General features: G+C 39.6%; 1 protein-coding gene across 7 annotated transcripts in view; it reads left to right on the forward strand.

Annotated features, from left to right (window-relative positions):
- The window catches only part of MITF (melanocyte inducing transcription factor), a 222,569-nt gene that overhangs the window by 175,834 nt on the left and 27,364 nt on the right, over positions 1-19,371 (forward strand). For 3 of the 7 annotated variants that reach the window (XM_007447650.1, XM_007447651.1, XM_007447656.1), the window contains exons 3-4: positions 17,999-18,226; positions 19,296-19,369. In XM_007447650.1, coding sequence (XP_007447712.1) covers positions 17,999-18,226; positions 19,296-19,369 — 302 coding nt within the window. Of the gene's footprint in view, positions 1-16,804; positions 16,971-17,998; positions 18,227-19,295 lie in introns of those variants that run through there. The other 4 variants (XM_007447652.1, XM_007447653.1, XM_007447654.1 and 1 more) reach the window with 3 other exon arrangements.

Raw genomic sequence — 19,371 nt, forward strand, 5'->3', positions numbered from 1 at the left:
ATCCCCCTTTAGGGAAGATGGAGCCCTGGTCTTTTTCAACAAGATGACTTTTGTTCCAGTCCTGCTAACCTTGCCTGTGTCTACGTTAAAATTCTACTTTGATCAGTAGAAAGATAAATACTATAATGCTGTCAGGATTTCTCTCTCTGTATAGAATTATTTCTGTGGCTTTTTCCCTTCCCTTTTCTCATTTTTATTTTCTAAATTTTCTCCAACCATATACTTTACATCTTTTCATAATAAAGGTCATAAAATTTTTGTTTCCTCCCTAGTCTGAGGGCAATAATAAGTTCAATAAAATTCCCTCAGTGGTTTTTCTCTGATACGTTCCTTCTTGAGGTGACAATTTTGGAGTTCTTTAAATAAGCACGTTTGCCATATTGATGACTCCTGAGAAGTGAAGCCTCGATGAATTCTGTGTATTTTGGTTAGTTTGGAACCCAGCAAACTTGTGTTTAGATCTCTGATTGTGTGAGAGCAGGCAAGTGACATTGGACTACTTGTTTAACCTCTCTTTTTGGTTTCCTCATCTGCAAACCAGACTAGTGATAGCACTTTACTGTTGCTGTGAGCATCAAGTAAGGTTCACATCTGTAAAGGCCCGAGCCTATGCCTTATACAGAAGAGAAGCTAAATAGAAGTTAATTTTCTTCTGTAATTTTATTTTCTTTAAACAGAGAGGGTAAAAATTGTGTTAAAACTCAGTCTCCTACCCTCTGATGACCATTTTGAATATGGATAATTACATGGCTTGTTGTTAAGTAAATAATCTTGTTGTATCTAAAGGAAAACCAACCAAAAATATTGCATTATCTGGCTTTTCATGACATGCTTTTCCTTAAGGAAAAAGAAATCATGTCTATTTTTTCTCTCTCTCTCATCGTTTTATATCAAAGGATAACTTTGTAAACATATTCAGTTGCAAAGTTTTAACTGCATCATTGCATATTGCAATACTAAAGGGAGAGAACACTCAAATTCAGCTATTGCAATGCATTAATTTTTTAGAGTACTAATTAGATAAAACACAGAATATAAGGAAGCTTCAGTTTAGCAGTTGAAATTCATTTATCATTTTGCTAAAACTAAGAGCCCATTTATGGTCATTTAGAGCCACACTCCAGGCATCATTTGAGACAAAAACTTTTTGAGATGATATTGTTTAGTTAGTGCAATTTCTTCCACTTTAGCTTTTTGTTTGTTTTTCCTTTCTGAGTGTTTACAGATTTTTTTTTCCCCCCTAAATGTAGAGGATGGGGAGGCAGAGAGCAAAATAAAGCCAGAGCTAATATCTTTAAGACCAAAAGGAATTTGCCATTGAAATAATCAGGATTAAATTATTTTATATAAACGCCCAAGGCAACATTTGTGTGTGTGTGTGTGTGTTTGTATGTCTAAGAACTGTTTAAACCTTTTTATTATGACTTTTATGATGGGAAATTTGCACGATCCTTAGAAGTAGGAAGAATAGCATAGTGGGCCTCCTCGAGCCCCATCATTCAGCTTTAACAGACATCAGCATTTGCTTCACTTCTACTGCTTAAAGCGGTTAGAAAATAAAAATCTGTGTGTCATATACAAAATTATAAATTAATAGCTTTGAAAGTTGTTCAAATATACTGAAAAAATAATTCCTTTTTTAAGATATAGGAAGTGAATTGATGAAAACTTTGTTGTTTTGTTATTGTAGTTTGGGAGAGTAAGGAGAATTTATGTGAAATGTAAAACTAAGAACTGACGTACTCTGGCTTTGTTTGCAAGTACAGTAATGTTCCTTTAGTATTTATCAGATAGAAAAGACTTTTAAGTGATATTGCCAATGCACTCACAGTTGCCAGTGCACTCAGAGATGCCAAAGCAAGTTCCCAGTGTGCTCTTTGAATCATTAGAATTCTTTGGTTTGGTTCTGTGTAGTTTTAGGGCACAGTTGATCATTATCATGTAGAATTGATAGTTCTCAATTTACTTTTCCCACCCACATCACTGTGCAGAACTCAAGTTGATACGAGATCTTTGAGTTTGAATTAACCTCTTCACAGTGACGATGACATTTCCTCCTCCTTCCACTGAACTAAAAGGTGTCCTTTGCACGTTAAGACCAGGCATGAAATAACTATTGACTATGAAACTCAGATACATGTGGAAGCGCATCAGGAGTTGATGAGGTGTCTACGCCATTCCTTTGGCTTGACTGGTTTTGTTGCCTTTTTTTCTGAAATCTACCCCAGAGAGGTTTGGGGTGGTGAATTGACACAACAGCTCTTCGTGTTGGGCTTCTCCACTATCAAGATTGGGGCCGGGTCATTCTTTGTAGAGCGGGCCTGTTCTGTGCACTGTAGGATGTTTGGCATCATCCCTGGTCTCTACCCACTAGATGCCGGTAGCAGCCACCTGACTGTACCCCCAGTGGTGACAACTAAAAATGTCTCCAGACATTCCCAAATGTTCCTCAAAGAGTAAAGTTGCCTGTGGTTGAGAATCACTGTTTTAGAGTGTAGGACCATCTTACATGTAAAGTTGTGTGTGGGTTTCCCTTTCTTCTGTCCCCCTCCTAACTCTCCATTTGTAAACTCCTTGAGGAGAGGAATGAGGGGTTTCTTTCACACTGAGGTCCCTCTTTCTATCTACTACACGTAAGATAAAGACTTTTGGGGACTGACTAAACCAGTTTTGTTTTTGTTTTTTTCCAAACCATTGGACCACTTAACAAAAGAGTAATCTGGACACTTCTCTTCCCTAACTTTTTTTTTTTAATTGGTTTACCATTAGGTATATGGCGACTGGCATTTCAGTGATAACAGTGGCTCATTTTCTTTCTTATAAAAGACGTTACTATACTGTACAATGGTTTAACCTTTCCTTTAAAAATCCCATGATACAGATGCTTTTGGTTAACAAAAATTCCTTTTGAGTCAGGAAGATTCTGTTTGCCTGCCGATCCCACCCCCTCCCCCAACACATCACTATACTGTACAATGGTTTAACCTTTCCTTTAAAAATCCCATGATACAGATGCTTTTGGTTAACAAAAATTCCTTTTGAGTCAGGAAGATTCTGTTTGCCTGCCGATCCCACCCCCTCCCCCAACACATCCCCCGCCTCCCCCCCAAAAAGGAAGAAAGTAAGAAGAAGCATCAACCCTTAAACTACTCAAAGTCCTGAGGCAGCTTTCCCATAACAGATGTTCACATTGACTTCTCTTTTGTAAAGTTCTGTCTTCATTGGCCCACTGCTGGCCTGCAGGCTCCTTCTGTTTGCTTAGGAATCGGGTCATGCTTTGGCTTAATGCCTAGTGTCTACCCAGGTGATCATCATATATTAAAGAGAGACTATTTATAATGAAAGTGTGAAAACAAGTACTCAGGAGAAAAACATATTACAAAGGGTCTCTACAGTTTCACAATCAGCAATACTGTGCTGAAATATAAATTCTACAGGTAACTCATAACATGGTAGTATTTAGTGTAGTGGTTGGGAGCCAGCCTCAGATTTCTCACCCCTAAAATGGGAATAATAACAGCCCTTACCTCATAGGGGTGTAGTGGGGATTAAATGAGCAAATCCATTGAAAACTTTTAGGAAAACTACCTGGTATATGAGTTCTCAGTAATTACTTCATTTTCACTTTTTAATTATTTTTCTTCTTTATGAGAAACCCCAGTATGTTCCCATATTCTTATGCCTTTCAAAGTTCCCATTTTTGTTCTCAAAAGAAGTATTTTGTCCCTTTCCTCTACACACATTTTATCCATTATTTTTGTTACACAAAGAAATCCACATGGGGCTATCTCAGTTACATATATTGATATTGAATAGGTGTGTCCTACCTTTTACATTTTTTATAGATTTGCAGCAAATTTTAAATCCCTCTGAGAATTTGCTTTGTAGAGTGTGATAAATCTTTTTTTTTTTGGCAAATGAACAGTTTTTTTTTAGTGAGGAAAACCAAAACTCCTCCTAAATGTCTTCATCAGCTCAATTTCAGATGACTGTACTTTTTTCTGTGACATAAATGTAGATCATCAGCCACTTTGTTTGAAAGAGGTTGTCCTGATTTTGATCCAAAAAGGTCCATATGAATTCAGTTTTGTACCCTCTGCACAAGTTAATAAATATTTCAGGGCTTCCCTGGTGGCACAGTGGTTAAGAATCTGCCTGCCGACGCTGGGGACACGGGTTCAATCCCTGTCCCAGGAAGATCCCACATGATGCGGAGCAACTAAGCGCGTACGCCACAACTACTGAGCCTATGCTCTAGAGCCCACGAGCCACAACTACTGAGACCATGTGCCACAACTACTGAAGCCCATGTGCCTAGAGCCCGTGCTCCCAAACAAGAGAAGCCACAAAATGAGAAGCCCGCGCACCGCAACGAAGAGTAGCCCTTGCTTGCCGCAACTAGAGAAGGCCTGAGCACAGCAATGAAGACCTAACACAGGCAAAAATAAAAACAAATAAATAAATAGATTTATTTAAAAAAAATATTTCATTTGTAGCTAAACTACACACTCCTGATTCTATCAGTGAGAACAGTACATGGGCAGATCCAAGTTACTTTGTTAACAAAACGTTTCTCTGAGAGGCGCTCAGGCTGACAGTACAGAGGAATGACCTGGAGCATATTGAATACAGCGATCAGTTCATGCAACATAAAGTCAGCTCCTTTAGAGGAAAGGTTCAGGCAAAGACCGAGAACAGTGAGCAAAAAAGCAGACATTTATGCTTGTGGCAGGTTATTAGATTGACCAAGTGCTTACTTAGTAAATATGCTACCACAGGACTTTTCTTTTTATAGAAAAAGAAGATAGAAAATGAATATAAATGAAGTATCTAGAATGTAAATGTCTATGCACTGTATGAATGTGGATAGGTTGTTTCAAACTTAAATAAAATCAGAGAGAATAATATAATATAGAGCCCCTCATATACTCATCACCAAACTTCAACAGTTATCAACTCATGGCTCATCTTGTTTCCTGTATATACCTCCCTCTTACCTGCAAATTCTACATGTAATTTCATCTTTAAATGTTTCAATATGTTAGACCTCTTCCTGGAAAAATGCAGAGTCAAAAGTTTGCATACAATTTTCAGGAGTTTCCACTTTCCCTAAGGCCCAGATTAAGAATAAGTAGCTGAGCTAGCTCCTTTGGAAGTGGGAGAGAAAAAAGATTTCACAAAGCCTTCTGTATGGTACTCCAGCTAACAAGTGTCCCATGCTCTATGATTCTTGTGTCTCCCCATTTACTCTTATCTTTGGCATCCATCTGTGATATTTGAGTCAGCCAAAGAGAAAAAGACAAAAGGATACCGAAAGAGGCTGAACTGCCCCCCTCCTTTTTGCCCTCTCCCCTCCTTCAAGGTGACCTTTTTTTTTTTTTTTTTGAGATGGATGAGCTAAATGATCTAACAATGACCTACTTGGATGTGAAAACAAAAAATCCAGGAGTAACAATAATAGCATTATTAATTTATTGAGCATTTACTACATACTAAGTACTTTTTGTGCATTCTGTCACTTAAACTAATCAACAAGATGAGCAACTACTAGGTAAGTAGTATCCATGATCCCATTTTACAGACAAAAAACTGAGGTTCAAAGCATTTAAGCAACTCGCTTAGGATTTGAGGTCAGATCTCTCTGAAATTCTAGCCAGATACTAACAAGACAAGGCTTCCTCTCTCCATTGCGCTCTGAGAGTTGGCCATACACTTAGCTTATGTGTTCCAAGCAGGTATACATGGGATATTTTACAGCACTGTGCATCATTTATAGTTACTTCTTGGTGTTGGTGTGAGACACATTTCAGAGCATTGTGTAAGGAAGTCCTTTAACATATGTGCTATTCTTAAATTAGTTTTGATGGAAGCTAAGAAGCAGCCAGAGATAAGAGCTAGTAGCATATATCTCATATCCAGCTGCATCTTAATATTTGAGTCCAAGGCATCAGCAGCTCTCATATATGTAGCTATGGGAGCCTCCTAACTGTTTCTCCTGTGTCCACTGTTCTTTCCCATCAACATCAATCCCAGAGTGATATTTTACAAATGTTCATCAGGTCTTGTCACTTCTCTGCTTGGAACCTCCCAAAGGCTTCTTATAAGCAGCAGAGAAGAAAAAATCAAATTCCTTTCTGTGGCCTACAAAGCTCCATAATATCCAGTCCTGACCATATCTCTCAGTTTATGCACTGACCTGGTCACTGCTCCAGCCCCCCTGGCTGGGTTATTGATGTCATTCTTGTTTTTCAAAGATGCCAGCCTGCTTCCAGCTCAGGATTTAAGCTCCTCCGATTCTCAACACATGGCTTCTTCTCATCATTTGGGTTTCAGCTGGAATGTCCCTATTTCAGAGTAGCCTTCTTTTCTCCCAGTGGTTTTCTTTCTTATCTTTTCTGCATTGCACTTGTGTCACTGTATGAAGTTCTTTCTTTGTTGATTTGTTGCCATCGTGTTTGTCTCTGCTTCCCCAACTTCAGTATGGCTTTTGTGGGCTCAAGAACTCTGCTTTAGTGGCTGCTGTATCCTCAGTGCTTCCATAAATGCTGGTTAAATGAATGGCTGGGTTGTTCAGTGGGGTAGTTACGATGTACCTGCATGTAAAACTCTCAGTCAGAAAATGCTTGTGAGCTGTGTTAGTGTTATTTTTGGAGTTGTTAATTCCAGACTGGAATTTCATTATCACATAATCTATACAACAAGTTTTAGTAATTGCCCAAGACAATGCATTTCCTCAAGAACCAGGAGGACCCCTCAGTCTCATGATCTAGGCCCTAAAGTCTGTGTTATTATGAGGTGGCTGCTTTTGCCAGTTTTCGGCTCATGTGGACTTGACCTTCAAACCAGCAGCATTCAGCTCTCATTTCTGACTGACCTTTTACTTAGGCCCAGGGCAATGTTTTCATCTCTGACAAACTTGACTACTGCTAGTTTCTTAAGAGTGTCTGTCCTTATGAAAAGGGATTTTGCTGCCTGTGTCATAATGATCTCTAATACCCGATAAACTGCAAACAATAGGGGCATTTTGGGGGGATGCTGAAACAAAAAGGCGTCTGCAATTCTGAGGCATTGCTAAACTGGGGCACATAAAAAAGTTATAGCACGTGGAATGCGGCGCTCGCAGCTCCCATCGGGAGGGGGGAGAACTCGACGGTCCTTACAATGAGCTATTATTTTAAGGGCACCATGGAACCACGTAATTGCAGCCCTTTATAAAACCATAAAAATGTGTCAAACATTGTACAAACTCAAACTATCTGGGCTTGAATGTTAGACCAAAAATTTAATAAATAAAGAGGTCTTCTTAATCTGATCAAGTATTTAAAGAAAAAATTGAAATGAGGCAGATTTCATCATTATATCATGGGTTTATTTGTGGTTTTCAAAATGTTCAGTAGGGGAATTCTGCCTGTATATATTTTTGTTTGTCCAGATCCACAGACTTTAATTTTTGTGCAATTTATAGATTGTTTTTAAAAAAATTACAAAATTAGTGCCATCTACATTATAGAAAATATTAAAAAGAACCAATAAGGTAGCAGCCACCTATAATTTAATCATCCTGAGACAGTCATGAAGAAGATTTTTGATGAATGATTTGTAGCTGGTTTGTGTGTGTGTGTGTGCATATGTATAAACAACATTTTTAAGTCAGTTTAGGGTCACAGTGTATGTAGTGATTCTAACCTGCTTTGTGTTCCTACTTACATGATGAACTTTCCCCCTCATTTAATAGTTTTATAAAATATGGACTTCATTCACTGTATTGTATCCATCTATATGGGGGCAATTCCCCTCCCTACCCCAAGGACATTTGTAATGTTGGAGACATTTTTGGTTGTCAAAACTGGCATTGGGGGGAAGGTGCTACTGGCATGTACTGGGCGGAGACCAAGGATGCTGCTGAATATCCTATAATACACATGCAACCCCACAACAAAGAAGTACCTGGCCATAGGGTCAGTCGTGCTGAGATAGAGGAATCTTGAGCTTATATGGCTCCTTCATAATTAATTGAATGCATTGCTTTCCATTAGATATTTGTTTCCAGTATTTTGTTATTAGAGATTAATGGTTGGCACACTTTCTGTAAAGAGCCAGATAGTAAATATTTTAGGCTTTGGAGGATATAAGGTCTATTACTCAACCCTGCTCTAGTATTGTAATAGCTTGAAAGCAGTCGTAGACTGTATGTAAATGAGTGTGTGTGACTGTGTCCCAATAAAACTTTATTTACAAAAATAGGCAGTGGGCACTAGGGTAGTAATTTGTCCACTTCTGTTTTAGGCAATGCTCTGATGTACCTCTGTGTTCTTAAATCTTTGCCCTTAGATCTGATGATTTCCTTAGAAAAAGTTCTTGAAAGTGTGAATTATTGGATGAACATGTATGTACCTTTTAAAAGTTTATATCAATTTATTTTTTTTCTCACTCACATCATATGAGATTGTTCATTTAGCGAGGCTTATTCTAATCCCACTTATGCCACCATCATTCCATCAGATTTGGAACTACCTCCTAGAATGTGGAGTGTGAAAGGTAAAGCAGGGTTTGCCAATTTAAATGCCTTCAGGAATCAGGCAGATTAATGAGTAAATCAGGCCAGTTATCAGTGTCAGAATAAGGAGTGGTAGGAATGTAGCAAAATGAACAAGTGTCCCATCAAAAGAGGGAAGCTGCTTCTCAACCCTGCCCCCTGCTGGCCCGCTAGAAGGTGGTTCATTGTTGCTAGATCTTCTGTTTTATCCAGAGAAACCAGAAATCCAAATTTTAGTATGATAACTCTCAGTTTTTAATTAAATACTCTGTAGGCAATAAGCCATACCTGTGGACTGTGCCCATGGGCCACCAGCTTGAGGACTTCTGCTTTAACTGTGACATATCAAGGGGTCTACAGTTTAGAGATGGAGACAGATCTCCAGTATCCTGGCCCTAAGCATCGTGGACGAGAGCTATAAGAGTTGGCAACCTTTGGGTCTGCCCTCATAGAAAAGGAAGCTTTATAACTCGGATTAGGGAGGTGCACTGTGAATCAACGGCCTGGCTTGGAGACATTACCTCCAGAGATTTCTGAATTAGTTAGGAAGAGTGAGGGTCTACCACTTCTCCATCTCCTCAGGACACTTCTAGAGGCTTCAGGATCCTAGCCTCCAGCCTGTACAAGGCCCTGCACAATCTGACCCTTTGTCCTTAGTTTCTAGTCTCCCCCCCTCATTCATGCATTTCAGCCACACTGCCTTCATTCAGTCATTGATTATCCAAATATTTGCTGAGCCCCTACTCTGTGCCAGGCCATGTTCTGGACAAAGTAGAGCAGGGTATGTATGGGGTTGGAGAGCACTGGCAGGGTGGGAGTTGGGGTCTCTAAGTTCTTAGGATGGTTGTGGGAGATAAGGTCAGAGAGGTCATGACCCCAGGGTGGAGGGGGAAGGGGGCACAGTAGGCTGGAGTCTTCAAAGTTTGCTGTGCATAAGAATCTACCTGGAGAACTTGTTAAAACATAGATTTCTGATCCTCACCCAGAGATTCTGATTCGTTAGCTCTCAGATGGGGCCCAAGAATATGCATTTCTAACAAGCCCCATAGGTAGTTCTGGTTTAGGGACCTGTAGGCCATTGTAAGTAGTTTGTTTTCTCTCAGATATAAATAGGGAGCCATTACAGAGGGGTTCTTTTTGCAGAGGAGTGACATAATCTGACATATTTTACAAGGATCACACAGTGTATTGAACACAGGCTGCAAAAGAGCACAGACAGAAATAGGTGGAAGAGTCTAGAGGCTTTCAGTCATCCAAGGGAGAAATCATGGTGGCCCGGATCAAGTGGTAACAGTAGAGATGGTGAAAATTAGTTAAATTCGGGATATATTCTGAAAAGGAAGCCAGTACTTCTTGATGGAGTAGATGTGGGGTCTGAAGGAAAGAAATGAATCAAAGATGACCAACGTTTTGGAAATGAGCAACGAGGCTGAATGAGATGAAGGTCATTTTTTTGATAATTTCATATGTTTCAACCTAATGGAAGAATGGGGGTACCATCTACTACCATAGGGGGAAGAGGAAGATGGACACTTTAAGTTTGAGATGTCTGCAGTCCTCCCAATGGAGTAAGCAGGTGGAGCTGAGTGCAGAGTTCAGGACATCTAAACAGAGTGTTTAAATCCAGGAGCCTGGCTTAGGTCACCAGGGCTGTGCGTGCAGAGAGAGGAAATCAAGCTCTGAGCCTTGAGGCGTTCTGACATTTACGAGGGAGAGAAGAGGAGAAAACTAGCAAAGGCCACTGAGAAGAAATGTTGAAAGAGGCAGGAAGAAAACCAGGCGCGTGCGGTCAAGAAGCAGCCAACGAAAGAATGTGTGTGAAGAGCCTCCTTGCTGTTCCCTGAGCATGGGAGGCTTCCTCACACCTGAGGACTTTTGTACTTTGCTGGGTTTCTCTTCCCACCCATCTGCCTGGCTCATTCTCTTCCCCAACTTCAGGTCTGTGCTTAAATGTCATCTTCTGGGTGAGCCTTGCCCCAAACAGCCTGTGTAAGATGAAGACAGTTGCCTGGCATCTGGTTGGTACTCGGACAGTATTTGGTGAATGAATGTGAAGATATAAGTCTTTTGATCGGGGCAGAAGTCCAGGTGAAAACGTCTTAAAGCCTTGCCCTCAAGGTGTGGTGTGGTTTGTGGACCGGCAGGGTGGGCATCCCCTGGGAGCTTATTGGAAATGCGGGACCTTAGGCCGCACCCCAGACCTACAGAATCACACAGCACTGAACAAGACCCCAGATGATTTATATAGACATTAAGGCTCGCACCCAATCCTGTATTTAGTTCTTTTTGTATTTGGTAAGAGGATGACTGGGTATACTCTCTGACGGTAACAACTCAAAATAAGAGGTTAAAACTATGAAAATCCAGAGTCCATAGTTCCTTCTGTATTCAATCAGTTGTCATCATATGATCTTTAAAAACTGTGAGGAGAGGCTTTCAAGAATACTTTGTAGGCCAGCCAAGTGATTTCTTAGTTTTATTTTGAATTGTCCTAAGCTAGGAGTGAACATATAAAACGCACAGCATCAGGTACATGGTAGACAGTTTTGAGTGAATGAATGCTAATTGTTTTCTGTGTTTTAAAAAATCTTGGTACTTATGACATATCATAAGTAGGAGGTAATAAGCATATCCTGTGTTCTTATGTCCAGTTATATGGAAAAGCAACTATAAAATTATTTATGCATATACTATTTCTCTTTAGAAGAACCACCTCATTCTTCAAACCTTGCTAAAGCTTCAACATAATAGGCAAGCTGAATTCTAGATTGGTAAAACTTTCTTACAGAGCACTGGTTGACATTTTCTGTAAACAGTAGATATTTTAGGCTCTGGGAGCCACGTGGGCTCTGCTGCTGTAGTGTGGGCGCAGCGTGGACAACATGTAAACGAATGGACGGGGCTGTGTGCCAGGAAGCTTTATTTATGGACACTGAAATTTGGATTTCATAGAATTCTCATGTATCATGAAATATCATTCTGCTTTTGATGGTTTTCAACCATTGAAAAATATAAAATCTATTCTTAGTTTCTAGGCCATACAAAAACAGGGAGCAGGCCTGATTGGGCAGGTGGGCAGATCCCTGTGATAGAGAAAAGGACCTGGGCATATCAACCTTGGTCACTTCTGACTTTCTTTTATTTAAGTACTCATTGTTTTTGCTTTTTGTTTGCATATGACTTTTTAAAATTGAAGTATAGTTGATTTACAATGCTGTATTAGTTTCAAAGTGATTATTATACATATGTATATATCTAGTCTTTTTCAGATTCTTTTCCATTATAGGTTATAGTTTCAAAGTGATTATTATACATATGCATATATCTATTCTTTTTCAGATTCTTTTCCATTATAGGTTATTACAAGATATTGACTATAGTTCCCTGTGCTGTACAGTAGGGCCTTGTTGTTTACCTGTTTCATATATAGTAGTGTGTGTCTGTTAATCCCAAACTCCTAATTTTTCCCCTCCCACCCCTGCTTTTCCCTTTGGAAAACCATAAGTTTGTTTTCTGTGTCTGAGAGTCTGTTTTCTTTTTTGTAAATATGCTCATTTGTATCATTTTTTTAGATTCCCCATACAAGTGATATCATATGGTATTTGTCTTTCTCTGCCTGACTTACTTTACTTAGTATGATCAACTCTAGGTCCATCCATGGTGCTACCTATGGCATTATTTTATTCTTCTTAATGCCTGAGTAATAGTCCATTGTGTATATATACAACATCTTCTTTATCCATTCGTCTGCCGATGGACATTTAAGTTGCTTCCATGTCTTGACGATTGTAAATAGTGCTGCTGTGAACATAGAGGTACATCTATCTTTTCAAATTAGAGTTTTCGTCTTTTCTGGACATGTGCCCAGGAGTGGGATTGCTGGGTCATATGGCAACTCTATTGTTAGTTTTTTGAGAAACCTCCATACTGTTCTCCCTAGTGTCTACACCAGTTTACATTCCCACCAAAAGTATAGGAGGGTTCCTTTTCTCCACACCCTCTTCCAGCATTTTTTATTTGTCTGCATATGATTTTGATTCTTCTGTCTTAGGTCAGGATTCGTATTCTTGTTGTCCTTCTTTGTTGTTAGGGAGACCTTTGTACAGGTTGTACAGCAAACACGACTGAGTGAGAACATGTGTTCTGGACTGATGTTTTCTTTCGTGGTAGTATTATAATTGTGGGACTGAAAAGAATCTTGGCACCTCTCAGATGTGACCCTGGGCAAAACTTTGCTCAAATTATTTCAGAAAGCTAGCTTCCTCTGTTTCATCATTTTCTCAGGGATGGTGATTGCATCGTTGACCATCTCTGTACATAGTCCTTTAAAAATCAGTATGAAAAGAATAGTGGTTTGGGAGTGGTAGTGGATAGCAATTGATTGAATTATAATCCTTTTACTATTTCTTTAACTTACTGAGCAAAAGAACACATTCTCTCTCTAAACACAAAATGAGAAATCTAAATACTTTGTTGACTTGTTAAAAAAGTAAAATCAATTATAAACTAAAAGGATTATGGGACTCTTTGCTCAATTTTATTTTTATTCTGGTTTACAAATAGTAGAGGGAATAGAAGGACAGTGAACATCAGATTGGGATTTTTTTTCCTGCAGTGAATTCTTTTGTCAGCCAATTTGATAGTATCTGCAGGCACCATCTTACACTGATGTGCTCCAGGATCTCTTTAGAACGAACCTGCTGGAAAATAACCTGTCAGTGTCACCTGGGAAGTGGCGAAGCTAAACTGTGACAATTAGAATGTGATTAATTCCAGTTCTTTTGCTATCAATTCAGGATCTGAATGAAGAAAGGAAAAAGGGCAAGGAGATAGTAGTCGTAATAAGGAAGAAAAGTTTCAAAGCCAGTGGATTTTTGCCCTTGATCCAGATAGCTAACATACTTTATTTATGTGAAATATAAGTTACGTCAATAAAATACCGTATTTCGATAGAGTAAGAAGTATTCGAGCTTTATTTTGTGGTCTGTGCTTCTAGTGTTCAGCAATACCCAACTTTTGGTATCTGAATTCTGTGGTATAGTTGGTTTCAAGGTCAAAAACATGAAAAAATTATTAGGAAATCATGTAGATGTTTAACACCACATATGTTTTCAGTTGCATGCTTGTTTGGCTATTTAAAAATTAATGAAAGGGAAATCACTCACTAAAAAGCTATGGTTTAGGATGGCTGAACACAGAACATTATATTTATGTGGCTTTGAAAATATTCCGAGGACTGTAGTATAGAGCCTCATGATAATGTTATGCGAAGTTAGGGCAGTTAGTGTTTCCTTCCATCATCTTCTGGATATGAGGGAAGCAACACACACAGAGGTTGTGTCACACACCACCACCACACAGTGGGGATGGCATGGCTAGGTTGGGGTGGAGATAATGCAACAGTACTAACTGTCCCAGATCAGTGCTTCTCAAAAGTGTCTCAGAGAGCGCTGGGGGTCTCCAAGACTCCTGTAGTTCTGTCAGGTCAAAACTACTTTCATAATAATACCGAGAGGTTATTTTCCTTTTTTCATGCTCATCTCTCACGTACAGTACTATGCCATTTTATATTAGGGACTTGAGCATCTGTGGATTTTGCTATCTGAAGAGGTCCTGAAACCCATCCCCATGGATTCTGAGGGATATCTATATACAGAAGAGTTTTACAGAGGCTACACGATGTGTTAAAATGTCATTGTTCTAATGGCCAGTGGACTATGTGCTAGTGGATAATCTTATATTTTAAAAATCTCTTAGTTTTTTTTTTTTTTTTTTCTTGCGTTATGCGGGCCTCTCACTGTTGTGGCCTCTCCCATCTGCGGAGCACAGGCTCCGGACGCGCAGGCCCAGCGGCCATGGCTCACGGGCCCAGCCGCTCCGTGGCATGCGGGATCTTCCCGAAACGGGGCACGAACCCGCGTCTCCTGCATCGGCAGGCGGACTCTCAAGCACTGCGCCACCAGGGAAGCCCAAAAATCTCTTAGTTTTAATTCCTAAGATGAGAAATATGGATAGATATAACCTACATAAACACAAGAAATTAAAACAGTTTAAAAGCGTCCTAGGACGAAAAAGAAAGTTTGAGAATTGCTGTTTGAGATAGGTTGCTAAGCCTGGTAGAGGTGTGATTTCATTTAATACTGAAAACACCTCTAAGAGGCAGGTTCTATTGTCATTCCCATTGAGTACATGACGTGATGAAGGTCTGGAAAGGTTAATGACTTGCAGAAGGTCATAAAAGTAGTAAGCTGCAAAGTCCGAATTTGAACCCAGGTTTCAACTTCTTAATTCTTCTGTTGACTGTGCTGTCAGGCATGATATCCCTGTCAGAGAAGCACTAGGAGTGCTTGGATTTGATGCTAAGTTCTCAGAAGAGGAACTAACTTCTCAAAACCTAGGCCATCCCCCCCCCCCCCGCCCCGCCCAGGGAATGTAGATAGGAAGATTCTCCTTGTGGGCATTATAGAGCAGAGACCACATTCTCCTGGCTTGTGGGCTGAGTCCAGCCAACAGATTTGTTTGATTTATCTTCTACAATATGAAAAATCAAACAATTTGGTGTCATTTTTGTAATCTGGGAGATTTCATTTAAAAAACAAGTTCAGATTGCCAACTAAATTGAAAAATTGGAAGATCTAGCTAGACTGGAATAGTTTTCCCATATGGCCACAATCAGTTGCAGATTATGTTAGCTTTTCCTTTTAGATGAAATATCCGCCCTCTAGTTTGCCACAGGCCTCACCACTCCCTATTACACACCACAGATCATGACCTCATTTATGTTACCTGTTTTGGGTGTTTGGAGTGGAGACGTCTGGGGATGTTCTGTCTTCTCCATAGTGTTTATAGCCAATCTGTTCTCAACTTACTTAAAAAGACACTGACAGTAAAAGGGCAAAAATACATCCCACTCTGACTACCCCAACCTGGTTGTACTAAAGACCTCACTGACAATGCCAAATAGAGAACAAGTTGCTTTTTTTCCTTACTGAAGCTTAAAATTCTGATTCATTAAAAATAAGGATATGCCAGTGAATTAACATTTATTTTTAAATGTGCAGCCCCTTGTGTTTAAAGTGTAATAGTGAAATAAGCACATTACACCCATTGCCCTCATTTTGTGTTTATTTTAGAAGTGTCTATTGTCCTCATCATTATCGTGTCTGGACCCTTTAGGAAACTTAAAATGTCTCTGTGAACCTCTGTGTGCATGTTAGATTAGTCATTTGAAACAATTTGAGGTTGTCAACTAAAGGACTGCATTATCCTGGGCATTTGGATGGAATTATTGAATTTCATATTCTTGTGCTTAAAGTATCTCACCAATTCAGCAGTGCATATCAACCGTTATCATAATTTTTAGATATATATTTGTTTGCCTTTTATCTTCCTTTGCCTCCCCCCCAGACTCTCAGGGTCATAAACCTGGCAATTATATCTACTTGCTCACAATGTGTATTCTGTGCCTTGCACAGTGTTTAGCACATAATAACAGTAAATAATGGAATGAATAAATGAGGAAATCTATAAATGCATCAGCTGTGTATATGGTAACTCTTATTCTTCTCTAGCCCCAAGAATTATATTAAAAGATTTTTTAGTGAAAAATTTTATGCTTCCTAATTTGAGGATTAAATTGGGAAGATGTGTATTTCTTATTTTCCACATAAATATATATCCCAAACTGCCTCTGTATGTATGTATTTTTCCTTTTCTATTTAGAATAGCTCCCCCTCTTTCTGATGCAAGGTCAGTAGGAAATTTATATATCTGTCCAGCTAAGAATAAGATGCACATTGAGACCAGGATGCAAGATGAGGCTGTTGAACTTGAAAGTTCATCAGAGACTCCCCCATACTAAAAGACACTCTATCTGCATTTGGAAGGGCTGAGTTATTCGGCCATTAGAAGAGTCTCATGTGTAGCTTTTAGGCAATGTTCTCCAAAGGGGGCATCTAGCTCTTAACCTATTGCTGAAAGAGAAATACCATTGTCTATTAATACTACTGGAACTAAAGATGAATAGTGAATTGGCCTTGATCTGACAGTGAGTTTGACTTTGATAGCTCATCCCTTAAAAAGGTTCTTTTATATTTATGAAAAAAAAGTATGACGTCAAGCTGGGTGGGGTGCGGGGGGGTTGATATCAATATTTAAGAGCAAACTCGTAGGGTTTCCAAAAAAAAAGCCCTTTGTGTGAACTTTTTTTTTTTTGACATGCATAACTAATTAGCTTAGGTTATTATAAGCAGGGCTGCTGTGATAAAGTTTCCGGTGGTGTCTCGGGATACCTTGTTTATAGTACTTTCTCTATGCCAGTCTACGAATCGGAGTTGCAGAAAGTAGAGGGAGCGAATAGTCTACCGTTATTTGTTGGATTGGGGCCACCTGAAACGTGGTTATGCTGGAAATGCTAGAATATAATCACTATCAGGTGAGCTTTATTCTTATATTTAGTCTCTGAAATGTAATCAATAAATTGAGCGTTTCACCTTTTCATGTTATTGTGGTAGACACAGTTTTCAATAAGTACATGTCTTCCCGTTTAATGCTGTTTATTGTTTGATACCATAATCAGTAATTCAATGTAGTTTTGAATAAAGTAAATATTAGTAGGATTTTTTTTCCCCTGGTGCATGGCTGTGCTCTCTCCATGAGCTCCTGTTCATGGCTCTAAGATTAAATTGTGTTTATCAAGGAAAAAGTGACTAAATTGAGTATCATTGATTTTTTTTTTTAAAAGTTCTTATTCTCTATTAATGTCTATAAGAAAGAAGGGAAAAATAATGTTGGTGGCTTAATATTCATGCCTTTAAAAACACATACATAGAAGTGCTATGTGTTTGAAAGAAACTGCTTAATGGGGAATTGCTTTTTATGTTGAGTTTAAGATCTTAATTAAAATGTTGAACAATCATGTCCAAATGCAAGTGGGAGGAAGTGATCCACAGCTAGTTGATTTAATCATCCGAATGTTTCTGTTTCCGTTCTACAACCGTTTTATAGTTGTTCCTTAAGGAGGGTTTTTTGTGTTTTTTTAAAACAGAAAGCGGTTCTGTTTGCCAAAGAAAACTGAAATGAATCAAGTTATGCGCCTTCTTCTAGACTGTTGTTTTGATCTTAACAAACTCTTTCAGGTGTGTTGGGGAAATTTTTGCCCTACAGATAGTGGCAAATTTTTAGTCATCAGACATGAGAAGAAGGGCACAAGGTTTTAAAGAGATGATGGACTGCCAGTTAGCAGGGAAGTGTACAGGGCAGAGTACTCCCCAAATCCTAAGGGTTAGCCTTTAAACCTCAGTAGGATCAAAATCCATCAGCACAGTGCCTGGTACCTAACAGGGACTTAATAATCTATTCTCTTGGTGGACTGGCCCGTCTCATGCTTGTGCCTGAAAGAAGAGCTGTCCGAAACTCACCAATAACAGCGCTCTCTTCTCTTCCCTCCGTGGCTATGTTCAGGTGCAGACCCACCTCGAAAACCCCACCAAGTACCACATACAGCAAGCCCAAAGGCAGCAGGTAAAGCAGTACCTTTCTACCACTTTAGCAAATAAACATGCCAACCAAGTCCTGAGCTTGCCATGTCCAAACCAGCCTGGCGATCATGTCATGCCACCAGTGCCCGGGAGCAGCGCACCCAACAGCCCCATGGCTATGCTTACACTTAACTCCAACTGTGAAAAAGAGGTAATTCATGTCTCCTCCCCTCTCCTTTTTCTTACACTGAATGACTGTCTGTTGGATCTCCCTCCCGCACTTGACCGTGGACTCCAGTCCGTCCACGTGGCCACCTTCGCTGGCCATTGTCCCGGATTTCCCATTCTAGCTGTCACCCTCCAGCCTCTTCGCCCTGTCACCATCCCCGGGTTATTGGGTTATGGCTCCTGGCAGGGGACCTAGCCCCCTCAGAGCAGAACCTAGACGCGAGGACACTTTCTCTTCCACCCCGTTTCTGCTTCGTTAGCTGAGTGTTCTCTTCCATTCCTTTCTGTTTACAGAGCAGTGAAAATGCAAGGAGAGAAGGAAAGGTGGAAGAGGGAGAGTAAAAATAGAAAAGGTGTCGGACAGGCGGTTTAGAAGTTCCGCTTGCTGTGAACGTCTGGGATGTTATTTTTATTGCTCCCTGAGTTGGAAAGGAAAAAAAAAAAAGCACAGAGTGTGCATGGCTGGATTGGAAGAATATAGCACATGAAAATCTAACAGAAAAGCCAAGATTCCTTGCTGGGTGAATTCGGTTTCCTAATAAAATTGCCACTGCTGGTGAAATCTGCTTTTTTTGTAAAGGCTGGGTTGGAGACAAGACTCAAATGTACCTCAAGCTAATTATTGCATCAAAATTTGAAGCATACCTAACAGGAGAGTTGTGATTTAATATGTTATTTCCAAATATGAGATCATGAGCTTCATTTTAGTGGAGTTTGTCCCCTGAAATGTTCATGTGATTCAGAGGTGACTCTTCTGTCACCTCTGAATCAAACTTCTGTCAAGTTTGGTTGATTTTAATTTCTAGAGGGACTAAGTCTTTTTCCCTTTTGCCCAAACCAACCATCTTATTCTTCTCTGTCCATGTTTGTCATCTGTCAAGCTGATTTGCTGGAAGAAGTTCTTCCTTCATTATTTTGTTTCTCGGTCAGATTACACTTTATCAGAAAGCTTAGTTCATCTTTTTGCCGCGCCATCAACCGCGTGTGAATATGTCAATGAAAAGTCGTTTGCAAATCCAGATCATAGGCTGATTTTGCTTGTGTTCTTGCAGGGATTTTATAAGTTTGAAGAACAAAACAGGGCGGAGAGCGAATGCCCAAGTATGAACACGCATTTACGAGCGTCGT

The sequence above is a fragment of the Lipotes vexillifer genome, unplaced genomic scaffold, assembly GCF_000442215.2.
Source record: "Lipotes vexillifer unplaced genomic scaffold, Lipotes_vexillifer_v1.1 scaffold1008, whole genome shotgun sequence".
NCBI classification, from domain to species: Eukaryota; Metazoa; Chordata; class Mammalia; order Artiodactyla; family Lipotidae; genus Lipotes; species Lipotes vexillifer.